At 44.3% G+C, this 18705-nt stretch overlaps 1 protein-coding gene across 3 annotated transcripts in view; it reads left to right on the plus strand.

Annotated features, from left to right (window-relative positions):
- LMBRD2 (LMBR1 domain containing 2) overlaps window positions 1–18705 on the plus strand; it is a gene marked incomplete at its 3' end in the record, with an annotated part of 58936 nt that overhangs the window by 17627 nt on the left and 22604 nt on the right. For all 3 annotated transcript variants that reach the window (XM_056546503.1, XM_056546492.1, XM_056546483.1), the window contains 6 exon segments: window positions 2316–2426; window positions 5008–5175; window positions 9504–9714; window positions 9814–9888; window positions 11814–11927; window positions 15458–15641. In XM_056546503.1, the coding sequence (XP_056402478.1) occupies window positions 2316–2426; window positions 5008–5175; window positions 9504–9714; window positions 9814–9888; window positions 11814–11927; window positions 15458–15641 (863 nt within the window).

An 18705-nucleotide genomic window follows, 5' to 3' on the forward strand; every position in this document is an offset into this window, starting at 1 on the left:
ACGTGGAGCACCTTTTTTGGATCGGAGGGAGCAAATGCGCTCGCGAAACCGAATATTCTTGGATCTCTTCATGCTTCCTATATAGAAGTACCTACATTTACAGGTGATCACATAGACAACCCAAGGGGTGCGACACGTAATGAGATCGTGAAGCACTACTTTACACCCGCCGATCCAAAAAAACTTTTCCAGGTAAAAGAAATGAACACCAATGGCATGTAGCACACTTAAAACTCCCTTTTGGTCCTATATCGGTAAACCAGTTTGTACCTTTTTTTTCTTTTTTGAAACGAAGGAACTACATGTAAGGGTATCTTTTAAGTTTTTACACCTTCTAAAGGCTATCATAAGTTTGGGAGGAACTATTTTATTTAGATCGGGATCATTTTTGATCAGAAACCAGTTTCTAAAGATTGCATTTTTCACTACATCAGCAAAAGGACTAAATTTAAAGGAAAACGAAAACATATTTTCTTTGGTTGTAGATTTCTTGCATTTTTTTCCTGTTGTTACACAAAAGAGTGGCTCTATCTTGATTTAAAGCTTGTGTTAGAGCTTGATCCAGAATACACTCTGGATAATTTCTAGCCAACAATCTCTCCTTCAACTCGCCAGCTTGTCTCAAAAACGAAGCACATAATAACGATCCGAATAGTCTAGTCTTTCACTGCCATGAAAGACTAAACAGTAAAGAAGGTCAAGATAGACATAGAGCCCTTCTTCGAGGTGAAGCACGCTGGATTTTAAGAACCGGCGCACAAGGAAACTTAGGTTTAAATGATCGACTCGACCATAGTGTATTCCTGTGATATGTTATCTATTTTTCTTGTTTTAAACATGTCCCTGCACTTGTGTTGTATTTTATTTTACAAGCCCCCCCCCCCCCCCCCTGCTTGACGTCATGCCTGTTGAGTACATAGGTGTGCGTCCAGCAGGTAGGAGGCGAGGTCTGATGAAGCGCGCTCCACGCACGCGCAACAGCTGTCACCTGTGAACCTTTGTTTGGCGTCTGTGTCCGGCCGCACTAAGATGTCTTGTGTCTGCACTTTACAATAAAAGAAGATTTCCTGCAACCTACCTGGTGAGTGCTGCCATCTTCTTCTAGCACGAATCTTATCAGCTATCTTTCTGACCTGGTATAGCACCCCGTTATGGTTGCTCCCGGCAATTTCTGAACAGGAACTGTTTCGTTGGTCTTGTGCATGCGAATTATCTCGCAGGTGTTTGCGTCTGTGTTCTTTTGGCTCGGTGCCGATCACTGTATCTTTTTTAGCAATATTTGTAAATTACTTCTATTGAAAAATCGTAATCTTTTCAGTATTTATGAGCTGCTGAAGTTGAGTTGTTCTTTTCTGTCTAAGTGCTCTCTGATGACACCTGTCTCGGAAACTGTCCAGGGTAGAAGCAAATCCCCATAGCAAACTGTGACGGATCCTAGAGTCACCCTATCTACTTGGATGGACTTAAGGACATCACTATTTGTACGCCTCAGTTGATGTTGTCCAGTGACATAAAGTTCAGAGTTAAAATACTTTTATTTACTGTTTTCATACACTTTCTGCACACGGTCCACTTTCTGTGCACAATACACCTTTTTGCACATGGTCTACCTTTTGAACACTCTCCACCTCCTTTACACAATACACCTTTTGCACATGGTTCACATTTTGCACATGGTTCACCTTTTGTACAATACACTAATTCTGCACATGCTTCTCCTTTTTGCACACAGTCCAACTTCTGCACACCTCCACCTTTTGCACTCAAGGCACTGTATAGGTAGAGCTAATCAACTTTATTGGATTATCTTCCAGGCTCACTGTCACCTGTATTGTCTTTACTGACCCTTCCCCCTGTGATGTCCTTCCTATAAAAGAAGACTCTTGTTCCACAATAAAGGTTCTGATTTTATACCTGAAGACTGTTGTTGCCTGGTTCTTTGGGTACAAGGATGCAATAATCTCTAGTTCTGCCTGGGGATATTGCCTGTGATCTGCTGGGGCTTGTCATCCGGAAGGAGAAGTCACTTTTGGCGGAGTCAGTCAGTCGCACAAACCTATTCTGCTCTGTGCAGTTCCCGAGACAAGCAGAGATGTCAGCAGAGAGCACTTATACCAGACAGAAAAAAACAACTCAACTTCAGCAGCTGATAATTATTGGAAGGATTAATAGAAGTAATTTACAAATCGGTTTAACTTTCTTGAGCCAGTTGATAAAAAAAAAAAAAAAGTTTTTTCCTGGCATACCCCTTTTAATAGAATTTCACACATGTGCTATGTAGGTCACCGCTGATATCCACTTTTATATATTGTCAGTGTGGCGAGCAGTTCATCTCAAGAATGCTACAAGCCATGGAGCTACATCCCAAAGGGCATCATGCCCATTTTCTGGCGCGTGGTCTACTGGACATCTCAGTTTCTTACTTGGTGAGTACATGGATGAAGGTTTAGGCTTCACCTCTACTGATTCCCACTACACCCTTAGATGTAATGCTGCCCTTCACTTAGTTTCATATACATATATACAATGCATTCAAAACTGTTAAGACCCTTTCATGTTTTCACATTTTATGTTGTGGCCATATGCTAAATAAAAAAAAAAAGAAATAAAAATCCCATTATTCTGATCGGTTTCCCTCTATGGTCTGATGAAAAGAAAATTTAAGCTTCTGGCTTTAATTCTAAGTGTCATGTCTGGAGGAAGTCAGGCCCCACCCCTCACCTGCCCAATACCATCCCTACAGTGATCATGGTGGGGGCAGCATCATGTCTGGGGGAACCAGGCACTGCCCATCACCCACCCAATACCATCCCTACAGTGATCATGGTGGGGGCAGCATCATGTCTGGAGGAAACCAGGTACTGCCCATCACCTGCCCAATACCATCCCTACAGTGATCATGGTGCGGGCAGCATCATGTCTGGAGGAAACCAGGTACTGCCCATCACCTGCCCAATACCATCCCTACAGTGATCATGGTGGGGGCAGCATCATGTCTGGAGGAAACCAGGTACTGCCCATCACCTGCCCAATACCATCCCTACAGTGATCATGGTGGAGGCAGCATCATGTCTGGAGGAAACCAGGCACTGCCCATCACCTGCCCAATACCATCCCTACAGTGATCATGGTGGGGGCAGCATCATGTCTGAGGGGAACCAGGACCTGCCCATCATCTGCCCAATACCATCCCTACAGTGATCATGGTGGGGGCAGCATCATGTCTGGAGGAAACCAGGCACTGCCCATCACGTGCCCAATACCATCACTACAGTGATCATGGTGGGGGCAGCATCATGTCTGAGGGGAACCAGGACCTGCTCATCACCTGCCCAATACCATCCCTACAGTGAAGTATGGTGGGGGCAGCATCATGTCTGGAGGAAACTAGGCACTGCCCATCACCTGGCCAATACCATCCCTACAGTGATCATGGTGGGGGCAGCATCATGTCTGGGGGGAACCAGGCACTGCCCATCACCTGCCCAATACCATCCCTACAGTGATCATGGTGGGGGCAGCATCATGTCTGGAGGAAACCAGGCACTGCCCATCACCTGCCCAATACCATCCCTACAGTGATCATGGTGGGGGCAGCATCATGTCTGGGGGGAACCAGGCACTGCCCATCACCTGCCCAATATCATCCCTACAGTGATCATGGTGGGGGCATCATCATGTCTGGGGGGAACCAGGCACTGCCCATCACCTGCCCAATACCATCCCTACAATGATCATGGTGGGGGCAGCATCATGTCTGGAGGAAACCAGGCACTGCCCATCACCTGCCTAATACCATCCCTACAGTGATCATGGTGGAGGCAGCATCATGTCTGGAGGAAACCAGGCACTGCCCATCACCTGCCCAATACCATTCCTACAGTGATCATGGTGGGGGCAGCATCATGTCTGAGGGGAACCAGGACCTGCCCATCATCTGCCCAATACCATCCCTACAGTGATCATGGTGGGGGCAGCATCATGTCTGGAGGAAACCAGGCACTGCCCATCACGTGCCCAATACCATCACTACAGTGATCATGGTGGGGGCAGCATCATGTCTGAGGGGAACCAGGACCTGCTCATCACCTGCCCAATACCATCCCTACAGTGAAGTATGGTGGGGGCAGCATCATGTCTGGAGGAAACAAGGCACTGCCCATCACCTGCCCAATACCATCCCTACAGTGATCATGGTGGGGGCAGCATCATGTCTGGGGGGAACCAGGCACTGCCCATCACCTGCCCAATACCATCCCTACAGTGATCATGGTGGGGGCAGCATCATGTCTGGAGGAAACCAGGCACTGCCCATCACCTGCCCAATACCATCCCTACAGTGATCATGGTGGGGGCAGCATCATGTCTGGGGGGAACCAGGCACTGCCCATCACCTGCCCAATACCATCCCTACAATGATCATGGTGGGGGCAGCATCATGTCTGGAGGAAACCAGGCACTGCCCATCACCTGCTCAATACTATTCCTATAGTGATCATGGTGGAGGCAGCATCATGTCTGGAGGAAACCAGGCACTGCCCATCACCTGCCCAATACCATCCCTACAGTGATCATGCTGTGGATGGGGGGTTGCTCTAAACTCGCCTAAAGATTCACCTTCTAAAAAGACAATGACCCTAAGCACACAGCAAAGACAACCCAGGAGATACTTAATGTCCTTGAGTTTTCCATCCAGAGTCCTTACTTGAACCCAATAGGACATCTCTGGAGAGACCTGTAAATGGCTACCACCGGCCGTCCCCATCCAACCTATTAGAGCTTGAGAGGATCAGCTAAGAAACATGGCACAAGGCCACAACATAACAAATAGTGAAAGAAATAAAAAGGGTCTTAAGACTTTCGGCATGAACTGTATGACCACCCTTTGATTATATATACTGTAAATGTCTGGTGTCCAGGCATGCTGTGAGCTGTAGTTTTGCAGCAGCTGGAGGCCCCCTGGTTGGGAAACACTGTGCTATATAATGCTGTACCTTTCGCTTGCAGGATCCTGCTGCCCTTCATGCAATCTTATGCTCGATCTGGGGGCTTTTCTATCACTGGGAAAATTAAAACAGCCCTGATCGAGAACGCCATTTATTATGGGACGTACTTGTTGATCTTTGGCGCCCTATTAATATATGTTGCTGTCCACCCAAAATTTCACCTTGAATGGTAAGTAGTCTGTCACCATGTTATCTTTTGTCTGAACTAAGACCCTGTTTGCATGACCAAAAAATATCCTTGAGGATGCAGAGAACTATTTTGTTATGTATTTTAACCCCTTAAGGACTCAGCTCATTTTCACCTTAAGGACCAGAGCATTTTTTGCACATCTGACCACTGTCACTTTAAGCATTAATACTCCTGGATGCTTTTATGTATGAATTTGATTCCGAGAGAGTTTTTTCGTGAGAGTCTACATTAAAGGGGTACTCCACTAGAAAACATTTTTTTTCCCAATCAATTGGTGCCAGAAAGTTGAACAGATTTGTAAATGATTTCTATTTAAAGATCTTAACCCTTCCAGTACTTATCAGCTTCTGTATACTACAGAGGAAGTTTTTTCTTTTTTGAATTTCCTTTCTGTCTGACCACAGTGCTCTCTGCTGACACCTCTGTCCATTTTAGGAAATGTCCAGAGCAGGAGAAAATCCCCATAGCAAAGCTATCCTGCTCTGGACAGTTCCTAAAATGCACAAAGGTGTCAGCAGAGAGCAGCAGAGGTGTCAGACAGAAAGGAAATTCAAAAAGAAGATAACTTCCTCTGGAACATACAGTAGCTGATAAGTACTGGAAGGATTAAGATTTTAAAATAGAAGTAATTTACAAATCTGTTTAAAATTCTGGCACCAGTTGATTAATAAAATGTTTTCCAGGGGAGAACCCCTTTAACATAGTGATACATTTTCGTCGATACTTGCATAATTTCTTGGTGAAAAAATTCAAAAATTTCACGATAAATTTGAAAATGTATAATTTTTCTAAATTTGAAGCTCTCTGCTTTTAAGGAAAATAGACATTCCAAATAAATTATATATTGATTCACATATACAATATGTTTCCTTTGTGATTGCATCATAAAGTTGACATGTTTTTACTTTTGGAAGACACCAGAGGGCTTCAAAGTTCAGCAGCAATTTTCCAATTTTTCACAAAATTTTCAAAATCTGAATTTTTCATGGACCAGTTCAGTTTTGAAGTGGATTTGAAGGGTCTTCATATTAGAAATACCCCATAAATTACCCCATTATAAAAACGGCACCCCTCAAAGTATTCAAAATGACATTCAAAAGGTTTGTTAACCCTTTAGGTGTTTCACAGGAATAGCAGCAAAGTGAAGGAGAAAATTCAAAATCTCCATTGTTCTTGTATACCCAGGGGGTAAAAGGAGAAAAATTGCCCCCCAAAATGTATCACCCAATTTCTCTTGAGTAAGGAAATACCTCATATGTGAACATAAAGTGCTCTGTGGGTGCACTAGAGGGCTCAAAAGGGAAGCAGCGAAAATGGGATTTTGGAGAGTGAATTTTGCTGAAAAGTTTTTTTGGGGGGCATGTCGCATTTAGGAAGCCCCTATTGTGCCAGAACAGCAAAAAAAAAAAAGCACCACATGGCATACGATTTGTGAAAAAACACCCCTCAAGGAACCTAACAAGGGGTACAGTGAGCCTTAAAGGGTACCTCTCATCAAATAAACTTTTGATATAGTTTAGATTAATGAATGTTGAATAACTTTCCAATAGCATGTTAATGAAAAATATGCTTCTTTCTATTGTATTTTTCCTGATCAGTCCTGTCAGCAAGCATTTCTGTCTCATGCTGGAGTCCTAAACACTCAGAGCTGCCAGCCTGCTTTGTTCACAGCCAAACAGGCTGTGAACAAAGCAGGCTGGCAGCTCTGAGTGTTCTCCTTTGTGAACAAAGCAGACTGGCAGCTCGTAGTGTTTAGGACTCCAGCATGAGTCTGAAATGCTTGCTGCCAGGACTGGTAGGGAGACCCCTAGTGGTCATTTCTTCAAAGTGGAAAATTAAATAGAAAGAAGCATATTTTTTAATAACATGCAATTGTAAAGTTATTCTGCATACATTAATCTATAATATATCAAAAGTTTTGTTTGAGAGGTACCCTTTAACACCCCACAGGTATTTGACAAATTTCCGCTAAAGTTGGACGTGTAAAAGAAAAATAAGAAATTTTTCACTAAAATGCTGGTGTTACCCCAAATTTTCCATTTCACAAGGGGTAATAGGAGAAAAAGCCCAACATTTTTTTAAATGTGGATGTAAAGTGCTCTGCAGGCGAACGACAATGCTCAGAAGAGAAGTAGCGCCATTATGCTTTTGGTGAGAGAATTGAACCCAATAGGACATTTAGAATAGAAGTCGGGAGCCTATTTTGGAAACTACACCCCTCACAGAATTTAATAAGGGGTGCAGTGAGCATTTACACCCCAATGACAGATCTTTGGAACAGTGAGCTGTGCAAATGAAAAATTATAATTTTTAATTTTCATGGACCACTGTTCAAAACTGTGTAAGGGGTATATGTAGTGTTTTCCCCTTTATTTTGTGTAGTGTAGTGTTTTTAGGGTACTTTCACCGCTGGGAGTTTGAGCTGCAGCGTAAAATTTGTTGCATCTTTAACTTGCAATGAGAAACTCACTGTAAACCCGACCGTGTGAATGTACCCTGTACATTCACATGCGGGAGGGGGGTTTAAACCTCCAGCTGTTGTAAAACTACCAATCCCTTCATGCTCTTTGGCTGTCCGTGCATGCTGGGGGTTGTAGTTATTCAACAGCTGGAGGCACACTGGTTGCAAAACACTGAGAGTTTGTTACTTAACTCAGTGTTTCGCAACCAGTGTGCCTCCAGCTGTTACATAACTACAACCCCCAGCATGCACCGACAGCCGAAGAGCATGCTGGAAGTTGTAGTTTTGCAACAGTTGTTCTTTTCTTTCTCACCACAGAGCTCTCTGCTGACACCTCTGCTTGTCTCAGGAACTATCCGAAGCATTAGAGGTGTGCTATGGGGATTTGCTCCTACTCTGGACAGTTCCTGAGACATGCAGAGGTGTCAGCAGAGAGCACTGTGGTCAGACAGAAAAGAACAACTCAACTTCAGCAGCTGATAAGTACTGGAAGTATTAAGATTTTTTTAATAGAAGTAATTTTACAAATTTGTTTAACTTTCTGGAGCCAGTTGATATATTAAAAGTTTTTTCCTGGAATACTCCTTTAATATTCACCTTGCTCTGTGAGCTCCAGCAATTGTAGTGTCGATGATGGTAACAATCCCTTTGCAGATGCTGTTATTACTATTGACAGCACTTCTGGTTTTGTTTTGTTTTTTGCCCATAGTCACTAGTCGTACAGTGCATCTGTTTCTTTCTGGCACAGCTGCATCCGTGCGTTTCATTACTGTAGCTGGGTCATGTGATCAACAGTTTGACCTGCAGAAAAATCAGTGTTTATCGTGTCAGAGGAAGTAGTTAGTTCTGGGTCAGCTGACTTCCTATTAACTACAGGATGACATTATCAGCTGTCAGATCCTTCTAGGCAGCTTCCAAACTCCACCTCTCCCCTCCCTGATCTGTATACTGTTGCTGCTATCTCTGGGATCCAGGTATATAGAAGTTATGCACCTCCTGAGGCTGTGTTCACACATTTGGGGATATTTACTTAGTGTGGTGTTTACCTATAAAGTTCTGCCCATTCAAACTGCACTAGATTTACTAAGAGGTGCATGCCTCTCAGTAAATTCAGTAGCTCCATGGCTGCCCGTGCGCTTAAATTTAAAGGTGTACTCCAGGGAACATAACCCATCATTTCCCTCTCATCAACCTATAATTGTCTAAATATCATTAATTATCTATATAGAAAAGTTTCCCTCTTTGGTTGTCACTTACATGCATGAAGTTAGGGAATGACATCATCCAGCCATCCACTCTCTCTGTCCAAGTCTCCCTCTCTGAAAGCAGCCCCCACCCTCCTGAGAGACACAGACCATGTGGTTTCTGCCCTGCACTGATGAGTCACGTTCTCTTTAGTGCTGAGAACTGGGAGGTGTGTGCAGCCTCAGCCAATCAGACACTGAACCTCTCTCTCTCTCTCTCTGTTGCTCAGAGCAGGAGGGTGGGGGCTGGCAGAGCTGCAATGATTGCTGGGAGATGTATGTAAGGGGAGAGAAGAATGGCATTGTATATGAAGCAGTCAGAGAAGACAACCGGGGCCACAGCAGCCATGCATATCAGGCAGTATGGTTTACAGGGAACATATCCAAGAAGTGTGGTGTGTATGTATGTGTGAATATATATAAATATATTCTTCCCTGGAGTACCCCTTTAAGCCATCTCTAAGTTGGCGTAGATTTGATTTGAGACATTTGTTGTAGCAGATCGGGCCTAATGTCCCATGTGAGGAGGGTACGCCCCTGGCACACAGCCTCCACCTAAAGCCATGCCCCCACCAAACATAAGCTTTGCTCTTGTTTTTCAGGTACCAGTTGCAGACTATAGGAATAGCAGCAGCCAACACGTGGGGTCTTTTCCTTTTGGTGTTGCTGATGGGGTACGGCCTGGTAGAGATCCCACGTTCTCACTGGAACGGGGCAAAGAAAGGCTATCTGCTCATGAAGACCTACTTTAAAGCAGCCAAACTAATGACTGAGAAGGCAGACGCTGAAGAGAACCTGGAGGACGTCATGGAGGTGAGGGCGATCCTATTCCTTCTCTCTGCTCTCCATCATCATACTGCCATACATTAACAGGATACCCATTAACTCTTTGTCATCATTTCTCTCATGCAGGAAGTTCGTAAAGTGAACGAATGCATCAAATACAACCACCCCTTGCGGAAATGTGTGGACACCATTTTAAGAAAGGTAATGAGAAGATGACTAGAGTAGATTTGTCAGTCTGTGCGTACAATCTAGGCGCAATTGCATAGAAGAGCGTCGTACATAGGACTATCTGGTGCCCGAACTAGGCCACGTAGATAGGGAGGAGCAAGGTTGCAGCCATAGAGTTAGGGTCCTTAAAGGGTTACTTTGGTGGAAGAACATTTTTTTTCAAATCAACTGGTGTCACGAAAGTTAAAGGGGTATTCCAGGCAAAAACTTTTTTTTTTTTTATATATATATATATATCAACTGGCTCCGGAAAGTTAAACAGATTTGTAAATTACTTCTATTAAAAAATCTTAATCCTTCTAATAGTTATTAGCTTCTGAAGTTTTCTGTCTAACTGCTCAATGATGATGTCACGTCCCGGGAGCTGTGCATGATGGGAGAATATCCCCATAGGAACTGCACAGCTCCCGGGACGTGAGTCATCAGAAAGCAGTTAGACAGAAAACAACAACTCAACTTCAGAAGCTAATAACTATTGGAAGGATTAAGATTTTTTAATAGAAGTAATTTACAAATCTGTTTAACTTTCCGGAGCCAGTTGATATATAAAAAAAAAGTTTTTGCCTGGAATACCCCTTTAAACAGATTTGTAAATTACAATAAATGGATGTACACAAGCGCTGGAGGGTGTGAGAGAGAGGGCCTACTCTGCTGCGGTACTATCGTATGCTTTTCCCTATACCTTACACAGCATTGAGTAATAACTGAAAATATATATAATGAGAGTACGCGCTGAGTTGACAAGATGGTGATGGTTTAATGGAAAGAAATTAGATTAAATGCACCCAATATCAGAATCGATGAATACAAAGGACGTACCTAAAAATATGTTTAGACTTATGAATGAGTATTTAAAAGCCAACTGGTGGTGTGGTGGAATAAAAACGGGAACGCTAAAAAAAGGGAATAGAATATGCAATATTAGGTATAAAGAAGTGTTAACGTGCTCATATGTGTAGGATATATATTAGAGATGAGCAAACTTACAGTAAATTTGATTCATCACGAACTTCTCGGCTCGGCAGTTGATGACTTATCCTGCATAAATTAATTCAGCTTTCCGGTGCTCCGGTGGGCTGGAAAAGGTGGATACAGTCCTAGGAAAGAGTCTCCTAGGACTGTATCCACCTTTTCCAGCCCACGGGAGCACCTGAAAGCTGAACTAATTTATGCAGGATAAGTCATCAACTGCCGAGCCGAGAAGTTCGTGACGAATCAATTTACTGTAAATTTGCTCATCTCTAATCAGAATAAAAGAACATATATACAATATAGAACGTGGATTTGAAGGCCATCCCCTATATCGCTTGCCCCCGCTGCACAGATCTTCGCTTGTCCTACCCTCCCTTTCTGTATTTGGATTCCTCATAGAGAAACACAGGCAATAGCTGCAGGGACAAAAATGCAGTATACATATTTTTTTAACCAATGTATATTACAAATATACATATAATGGTATTATCTACATTATGTAAAAGGTTTTTGTTGACGACAGGTACACTTTAAATATTAATAAACATCGCAGCCTTTATCAACCCAAATAATTTGTCTGGTCTCTTTATTATTTAGTAGGTTAAGTCTTACATGGTTTACATAGAGTTCTATGTTTCCATGTGGAGCTTCATACTTCTAAATAACTGATTTAAGGATTCTTTCAAAAATACATCATCCGATGTCTTTTTTTTTTTTTTTTGCCCTGACGAATCCCATAATAGTAGTAAATGAGATCTGTCGGGACCCGTTGTTGCCCGTCCGGATAACGGATGTTAAAGACATAAAAATAAATAAATAAAATAAAAGCCTAATGGGTGTTTTCAACGAGGCACAACAGCAGTGGGAAAGGGGCCTTATAAAGTAAAATGATAATATATATTTTTTGCCATTGTCTAATTTTCCAGTGTCCTCCCGAGTACCAAGAAAAAATGGGGAGAAACATGGATGACTACGAAGACTTTGAGGAGAAAAACATCAACTATCCCAGTGAGAAGGTGCTTGTAAAACTTCATAAGCAGGTAACCTACACATTCTGGAGGAGCGGGCTATGTGACTATTAGTATTCATTTCCAGGCTTCATAGGAAGAAGATAAACTGAATATTAAAGGGGTACTCCGGTGCTTAGACATCTTATACCCCATCCAAAGGATAGGGGATAAGATGCCTGATCGCGGGAGTCCCGCCGTTGGGGACTCATGTCACGCATGTCACGCCCCCATCATGTCATGACGTTCCGCCCCCGTTTGATGTCACGCTCCGCTCCTCAATGCAAGCCTACGGGAGGGGGCGTGATAGCTATCACGCCCCCTCCCGTAGGCTTGCATTGAGGGGCGGAGCGTGACATCACACGGGGGCGTGACGTCACACGCCGCGAACCCTATAGTCGCCGGTAATCAGTCCTGGAGTGAACACGCTTCGGGGACTGATTACAAATGGGGTGCCGCGTGCATGATCCCGGGGGTCCCAAGCGGCGGGACTCCCGCGATCAGGCATCTTAGATGGCTAAGCCTTCCGTGCGGAGTCTGCACAAAGAATGGACAGGTTTATTTGTTCTGCGGAGATGGGAATCAGAATTCTTCTCCACTGTGCACACAACGGAATTTCCGCCCAAGATGGCGCGGAAATTCCGTTGTGTGCACAGCGAAGTAGAACCTCATTGACTACAATAGGCTTCTGCTGCTGCATAATCTCCCTGCAAAATTCCAATGGGAAATTTCACACACAAATTCCAACATGTGAACATAGCCTTAAAGGTGCCCATATACCTGACACTAAAGTTGGCTGAACTCGTCTCTGGGTTTGGTGGACCAAGGTGTAGGGCGGCCTCACGACTCTCCTCATCAGATGATGCTGATGGATTGAAGAGTCTTGTGTGTTGGATTTTTACCACCTGATCCTTTTTGTTCTGGGAAGAATAATCCGGCACCAGAGCTGTCGGGCTGCATCTTACCCCTCCCCATAGACAACACATGAACCTTGTGAGGTATTGGGAGGTCAAAATGTCTGCCCAATAATTATAAAAGAGGTACTCCGCTGCTCAGGGTTTGGAACAAACTGTTCCGAATGCTGGAGCCTGCGCCAGGAGCTTGTGACATTATAGCCCTGCCCCCTCATGATGTCACGCCCCACCCCCTCAATGCAAGTCTATGGGAGGGGGCGTGACGACAGTCACACCCCCTCCCATAGACTTGCATTGACGGGGCGTGACGTCATGAGGGGGGCGGGTCTATGGCATCACGAGCTCCCGGCGCCAGTTCCAGAGTTCGGAACAGTTTGTTCCAAACCCCGAGCAGCGGAGTACCCCTTTATAATGTGAGACCATCTTTAAAGAAATGTGTAATCAGAAAATTGTCTATTGTTTAAACCCTTAAGGACCAGACCAGTTTTATTTTTGCATTTTTGTTTTTTCCTCCTCGCCTTCTAAAAATCATAACTCTCTTATATTTCCATCCACAGACCCATATGAGGGCTTGTTTTTTGCGTCACCAATTGTATTTCTAATGACATCACTTATTTTACCATAAAATGTACGGCGCAACCAAAAAAATATTTATGTGGAGAAAAACACAATTTTTAGCAAATTTTGGAAGGTTTTCGTTTTCACGCTGTACACTTTACAGTAAAAATGACATGTTTTCTTTATTCTGTGGGTCAATACGATTAAAATGATCCCCATGTTATATGCTTTTCTATAATTATACCAGTTTAAAAAAAAAAAAAAAAATCTCACACTATTTTAACAAAATTTGCATGTTTGAAATTGCCCTATTTTGACCACCTATAACTTTCTCATTTTCCGTATATGGGGCGTTATGAGGGCTAATTTTTGTGCTGTGTTCTGTAGTTTTTATCGGTACCACTTTTGCTTATATTTTACTTATTATAAATTTTTTTTTTTTAAGGGAAAGGGAATAAAATGTGACAAAGCAGCAATTTTGGCATTTTTATTATTTTTTTTTTTTTTTACGTTTTACGCCGTTCACCATATGGGATAATTAACAATATATTTTGATAGGTCGGACTTTTATGCACACGGCGATACCAAATTTGTTCATTTTCTTTTATTTATTTATTTATTTATTTATTTATTTTTATTTTTTTATACGCTTTTTGGAGGTAAAATGGGATGACACATTTTTATTGGGAGAGAGAGGATTTTTCAAAATTTTTTTTGAACTTTAAAAAAAAAATTTTTATTACACTATTTATGTTCCCACGGGACCATTTATAGCAATCATTTGATTGCTAATACTGTTCGGTGCTATGCATATGGCATAGCACTGATCAGTATTATCGGTCATCGTCTGCTCGATCTCAGACTAGAGCAGAAGACCCCTGGAGACGGCCGGAGTCAGGTGAAGGGGACCTGCGACCGCCATGCTGGATGATCGGATCCCCGCGGCAGTGCTTCAGGCAATCCAATCATCCATTTTAATTGCCGCAGATGCCGTGATCTTTATTGATCACAGCATCTGAGGGGTTAATGGCGGACATCGGCGCAATCGCTGATGTCCGCCATTACCTGTGGGTCCCTGGCTGCTGAAAGCTGCCGGGACCTGCCGTGCATGATGAGAGTGCCGCTCCGGTGCTCGCGGTCATTATACGGCTTAAATGTACGTCATGGTGCGCCAAGTACCACCGCACCATGACTTACATTTACATCCATTATCGTTAAAGGGTTAAATCAAGTTTTTATACTAAAGAAAATAATTCTTTTTTTTTTCTTACTAATTTTCCATTTTACAATCTATATTAAAGGAGTAGTCCAGTGGTGACCCAGTGGTGAACAACTTATCCTCTATCCTAAGGATAGAGGATAAGTTTGAGATCGCAGGGGGTCCGACCGCTGGGGCCCCCCGCGATCTCCTGTACGGGGCCCCGACAGCCCACGGGAAGGGGGCGTGTCGACCTCCGCACGAGGCGTCGGCCGACACGCCCCTCAATACAACTCTATGGCAGAGCCGAAGCGCTGCCTTCGCCAATCTCCGGCTCTGCCATTGAGATGTATTGAGGGGGCGTGTCGGCCGCCGCTTCGTGCGGGGGTCAACACCCGCTATCTGGCCGGAGAGCCTGGCCCCCGTACAGAGAGATCGCAGGGGGCCCCAGCGGTCGGACCCCCCGCGATCTCAAACTTATCCCCTATCCTTAGGGTAGGGGATATGTTTTTCACCACTGGACTACCCCTTTAAATATATTTCTAAAATCATTCAGATGTCAGTCTGGCCTAAAACCTAAGCTGAGACTTCCTGTTCTATCAGTGATAAGGACAAGGCTGCTGGAAAGTGATCTGTACAGCATGTAAAAGGTGACAACAGTACATAAAGACAATAGGAGCTCAGCCCCCACCTCCCCTATAGGATGACATCTGCACAGGTCATAGAGCATGCTTACAAGTCTCACAAGTTACATAGAATCGGATCTAGAGATGTTCTTGTATCTGTGTCCATGGGGCTTGTCGTAAAGCATATCGCTAAATGCTGCGAAAGACAACCCAGTTTCTAACTAGGTGATGCATTCTCTTAAAACTCTTTTATTTCTCTGTCCGCAGGTAAATTACGCTGTCCAGAGACATAACCGCACACAGGTCCAATGGCGCATGCTGCTGGAACAAGCTTTTCATCTGGAGGATGTAGCGAAGAACGAGATGAGCGCTGCCAGACAGTTTGTACATACCTTCCCTCCTCAGGAGCCAGAAAGCTGGATCACCAGGCACTTCTACACCCCCGCTGTTGGTACGTTCTCTACTCCTTCCTGTGTGGATTAGAGTTAAATGGGTTATCCAGGAATAGAAAAACAGAGCGACTCTCTATCAAAAACCACTCCCCGTCTGTCTCCAGGTTGGGTGTGGCTCTGCAGCTCAGTTCCATTGAAGTGAATGGAGCCAAGTTGTAAAACCACACCCAACCTGGGGACAGACGTTGAGCTGTTTTTGAAAGAAATTAGCTCTGTTTTTCTATTCCTGGATAACCCCCTTCAAGAGTAGTCCCAGAAAAACGTATCCCCTAGGGCAGTGGTCTCCAACCTGCGGACCTCCAGATGTAGCAAAACTACAACTCCCAGCATGCCCGGACAGCCGTTGGCTGTCCGGGCATGCTGGGAGTTGTAGTTTTGCAACATCTGGAGGTCCGCAGGTTGGAGACCACTGCCCTAGGGGATAAGTTTTAGATCACGGGGGTCTGAGTGCTGTGGTCCCCCGCGATCTCCTGTAAGGTGCTCCTGTCTCTTCGACAGAGTGGCGCGTCATGACCCCCACCCGAAACGGGGGCCGCCACGCCCCCTCCATATATCTCTATGGGAGAGCTGAGGATAGCTGGGGGTCTGTACAGGAGATCGCGGGGGGAGGGGGCCACAGCTATCTTGCGGATAGGGGATACATTTTTCTGTACTTATCGGCATAGGACTTCTTCTTTAACCTCCCTGGCGGTATGATTCTGTCTGGAAATTTGTAACAAAAGCGGTACAATTTTTTGCATTGAAATTTCACATCTCCCCCCTCCTTGTCACATTCTCCCCCCCCCCCCCCTTGTCACATTCCCCTCCCGCCCCGTCACATCCCCCCTTGTCACATCCCCCCCCCCCCCCCCCCTTGTCACCTTGTCCTGCAGCAGGATACACTGGGTTTGTCGGGCAGATTTCAAACCTAGTGTATTTGCTGCAGAACAAGCCCTTTCCCCTTCAGCCAATCACTGGCTTGAAACCACTGCGGCCTGTGATTGGCTGAAAAGTGAAAGGTCCTGCAAGATGAATAGTGAAGAGAGCAGGGACCGGAGCACATGGAGGGGAACGGCATCTTCAGGGACCGGGATTAGGTGAGCAAAAGGTTTTATTTTCCTCCTTTTTTACTTTTACACTTAGCTCAGTGTTTTTCTACCAGCGTGCCTCCAGCTGTTGTGAAACTACTACTCCCAGCATGCCCGGACAGCCAAAGGCTGTCCGGGCATGCTGAGAGTTGTAGTTTTGCAACATCTGGAGGCCCCCTGATTGAGAAACACTGACTTTTAGTATATGTCTTTACCTGCTCTGGGCGGCCCCCGCAACGGGAGCCGACCCCAGCAGATAATCGCATGTTCTACCGGGGGGCCGCATCGCTATATCGCAAAAAGCAAAAATCGTGATTCGATTGCTTTTGCGATATATTGTGCAGCCCGCACAGAAACTCTGCAATTCTACCCCGAGCGTAACTCGGGGTTACCGTTTCTAGCAGCGAAAATTAACCCCGAGTCACTCTCGGGAATACCGCTACGCTGGTTAAAGGAGTACTTGGTGCTAAACAATAGGGAATAAGTGTCTGGTCACCGCTTGGACCCTCACGGTCTCCACTCTGTGCATGGAGACTGTTAACCCATGACTGCTGTATCTCTGGCTCTCCCATAGAGATGCATGGAGGGGACATGTTGACACCGCTCCATTCATTGGGAGAACGGTGCGCCATGCAGGAGATCGCAAGGGATCCAGCGGTCGAACCCCCTGCAATCAGACATTTATTTCCTATCCTTTTGGATAGCGAATAAATGATACAGCTCCAAATTACTCCTTTAATATCCGTATTTTACAATTGCTTTGCGTTACAGTCCATCTTTCCTGTTTCTTCTCCGTCTTTCGTAACCTGTTCATTCTGCGTTCTTACTACTCGTACACAGTGGAAATGCAGCTAACATGGCGCTACGGTTTGTGAACTCTTAGAGTTCCTTTCGTTTTAAAGGGGTACTCCTCTGGAAAACTGAATTTGTTTTTTTTAAATCAACTGGTGCCGGAAAGTTAAACAGATTTTGTAAATGACTTCTATTTAAAAATCTTAATCCTTCCAGTACTTATCAGCTGCTAAATGCTCCACAGGAAGTTCTTTTTTTTAATTTTTATTTTCTTTCTGTCTGACCACAGTGCTCTCTGCTGACACCTCTGTCCATGGCAGGAACTGTCCAGAGCAGGATATGTTTTCTATGGGCGATTTGCTCCTACTCTGGAGAATTCCTAAAATGGACAGAGGTGTCAGCGGAGAGCACTGTGGTCAGGCAGAAAGGCAGAAATAAAAAAAAAAAGTAAAGAACTTTCTCTGGAACATACAGCAGCTGATAAGTACTGGAAGGGTTAATATTTTTAAATAGAAGTCATTTACAAATCTCTTAACTTTCTGGCACCAGTTGATATAAAAAAAAAAATAAAAAAAATGTTTTCCAGTAGAGTACCCCTTTAATGCAAAAGATTGAACTTTGAGCATTTGAACTTTGTTGTTCTCTATAGAGATGAGCCAACTTACAGTAAATTCGATTCGTCACGAACTTCTCGGCTCGGCAGTTGATGACTTATCCTGCGTAAATTAGTTCAGCTTTCCGGTGCTCCGGTGGGCTGGAAAAGGTGGATACAGTCCTAGGAAAGAGTCTCCTAGGACTGTATCCACCTTTTCCAGCCCACCGGAGCGCCGGAAAGCTGAACTAATTTATGCAGGAAAAGTCATCAACTGCCGAGCCGAGAAGTTCGTGACGAATCGAATTTACTGTAAGTTCGCTCATCTCTAGTTCTCTGTACAGGAATGTATTTTTTTTTTTTTTTTTAAACAGCTAGTGTACCCTCCAGTGCGTTTGTATAGCCAATGCGTATGGTTGGGTCATAGGTTGCTTTAAACGTCACCAGTATGGTGCTTATTATGGTACTATGAAGGATGGTGGTGGGTATAGGACTTTCTTTCCTTCAAGTTGGTCACTATCTCGACAAGTGATCACAACAGTAGTGATGACAGAAGATGTTACAGCAGTGTTTCCAAACCAGTGTGCCTCCAGCTGTTGCAAAACTACAACT

This window comes from Hyla sarda, chromosome 1, assembly GCF_029499605.1.
Source record: "Hyla sarda isolate aHylSar1 chromosome 1, aHylSar1.hap1, whole genome shotgun sequence".
NCBI lineage: Eukaryota > Metazoa > Chordata > Amphibia > Anura > Hylidae > Hyla > Hyla sarda.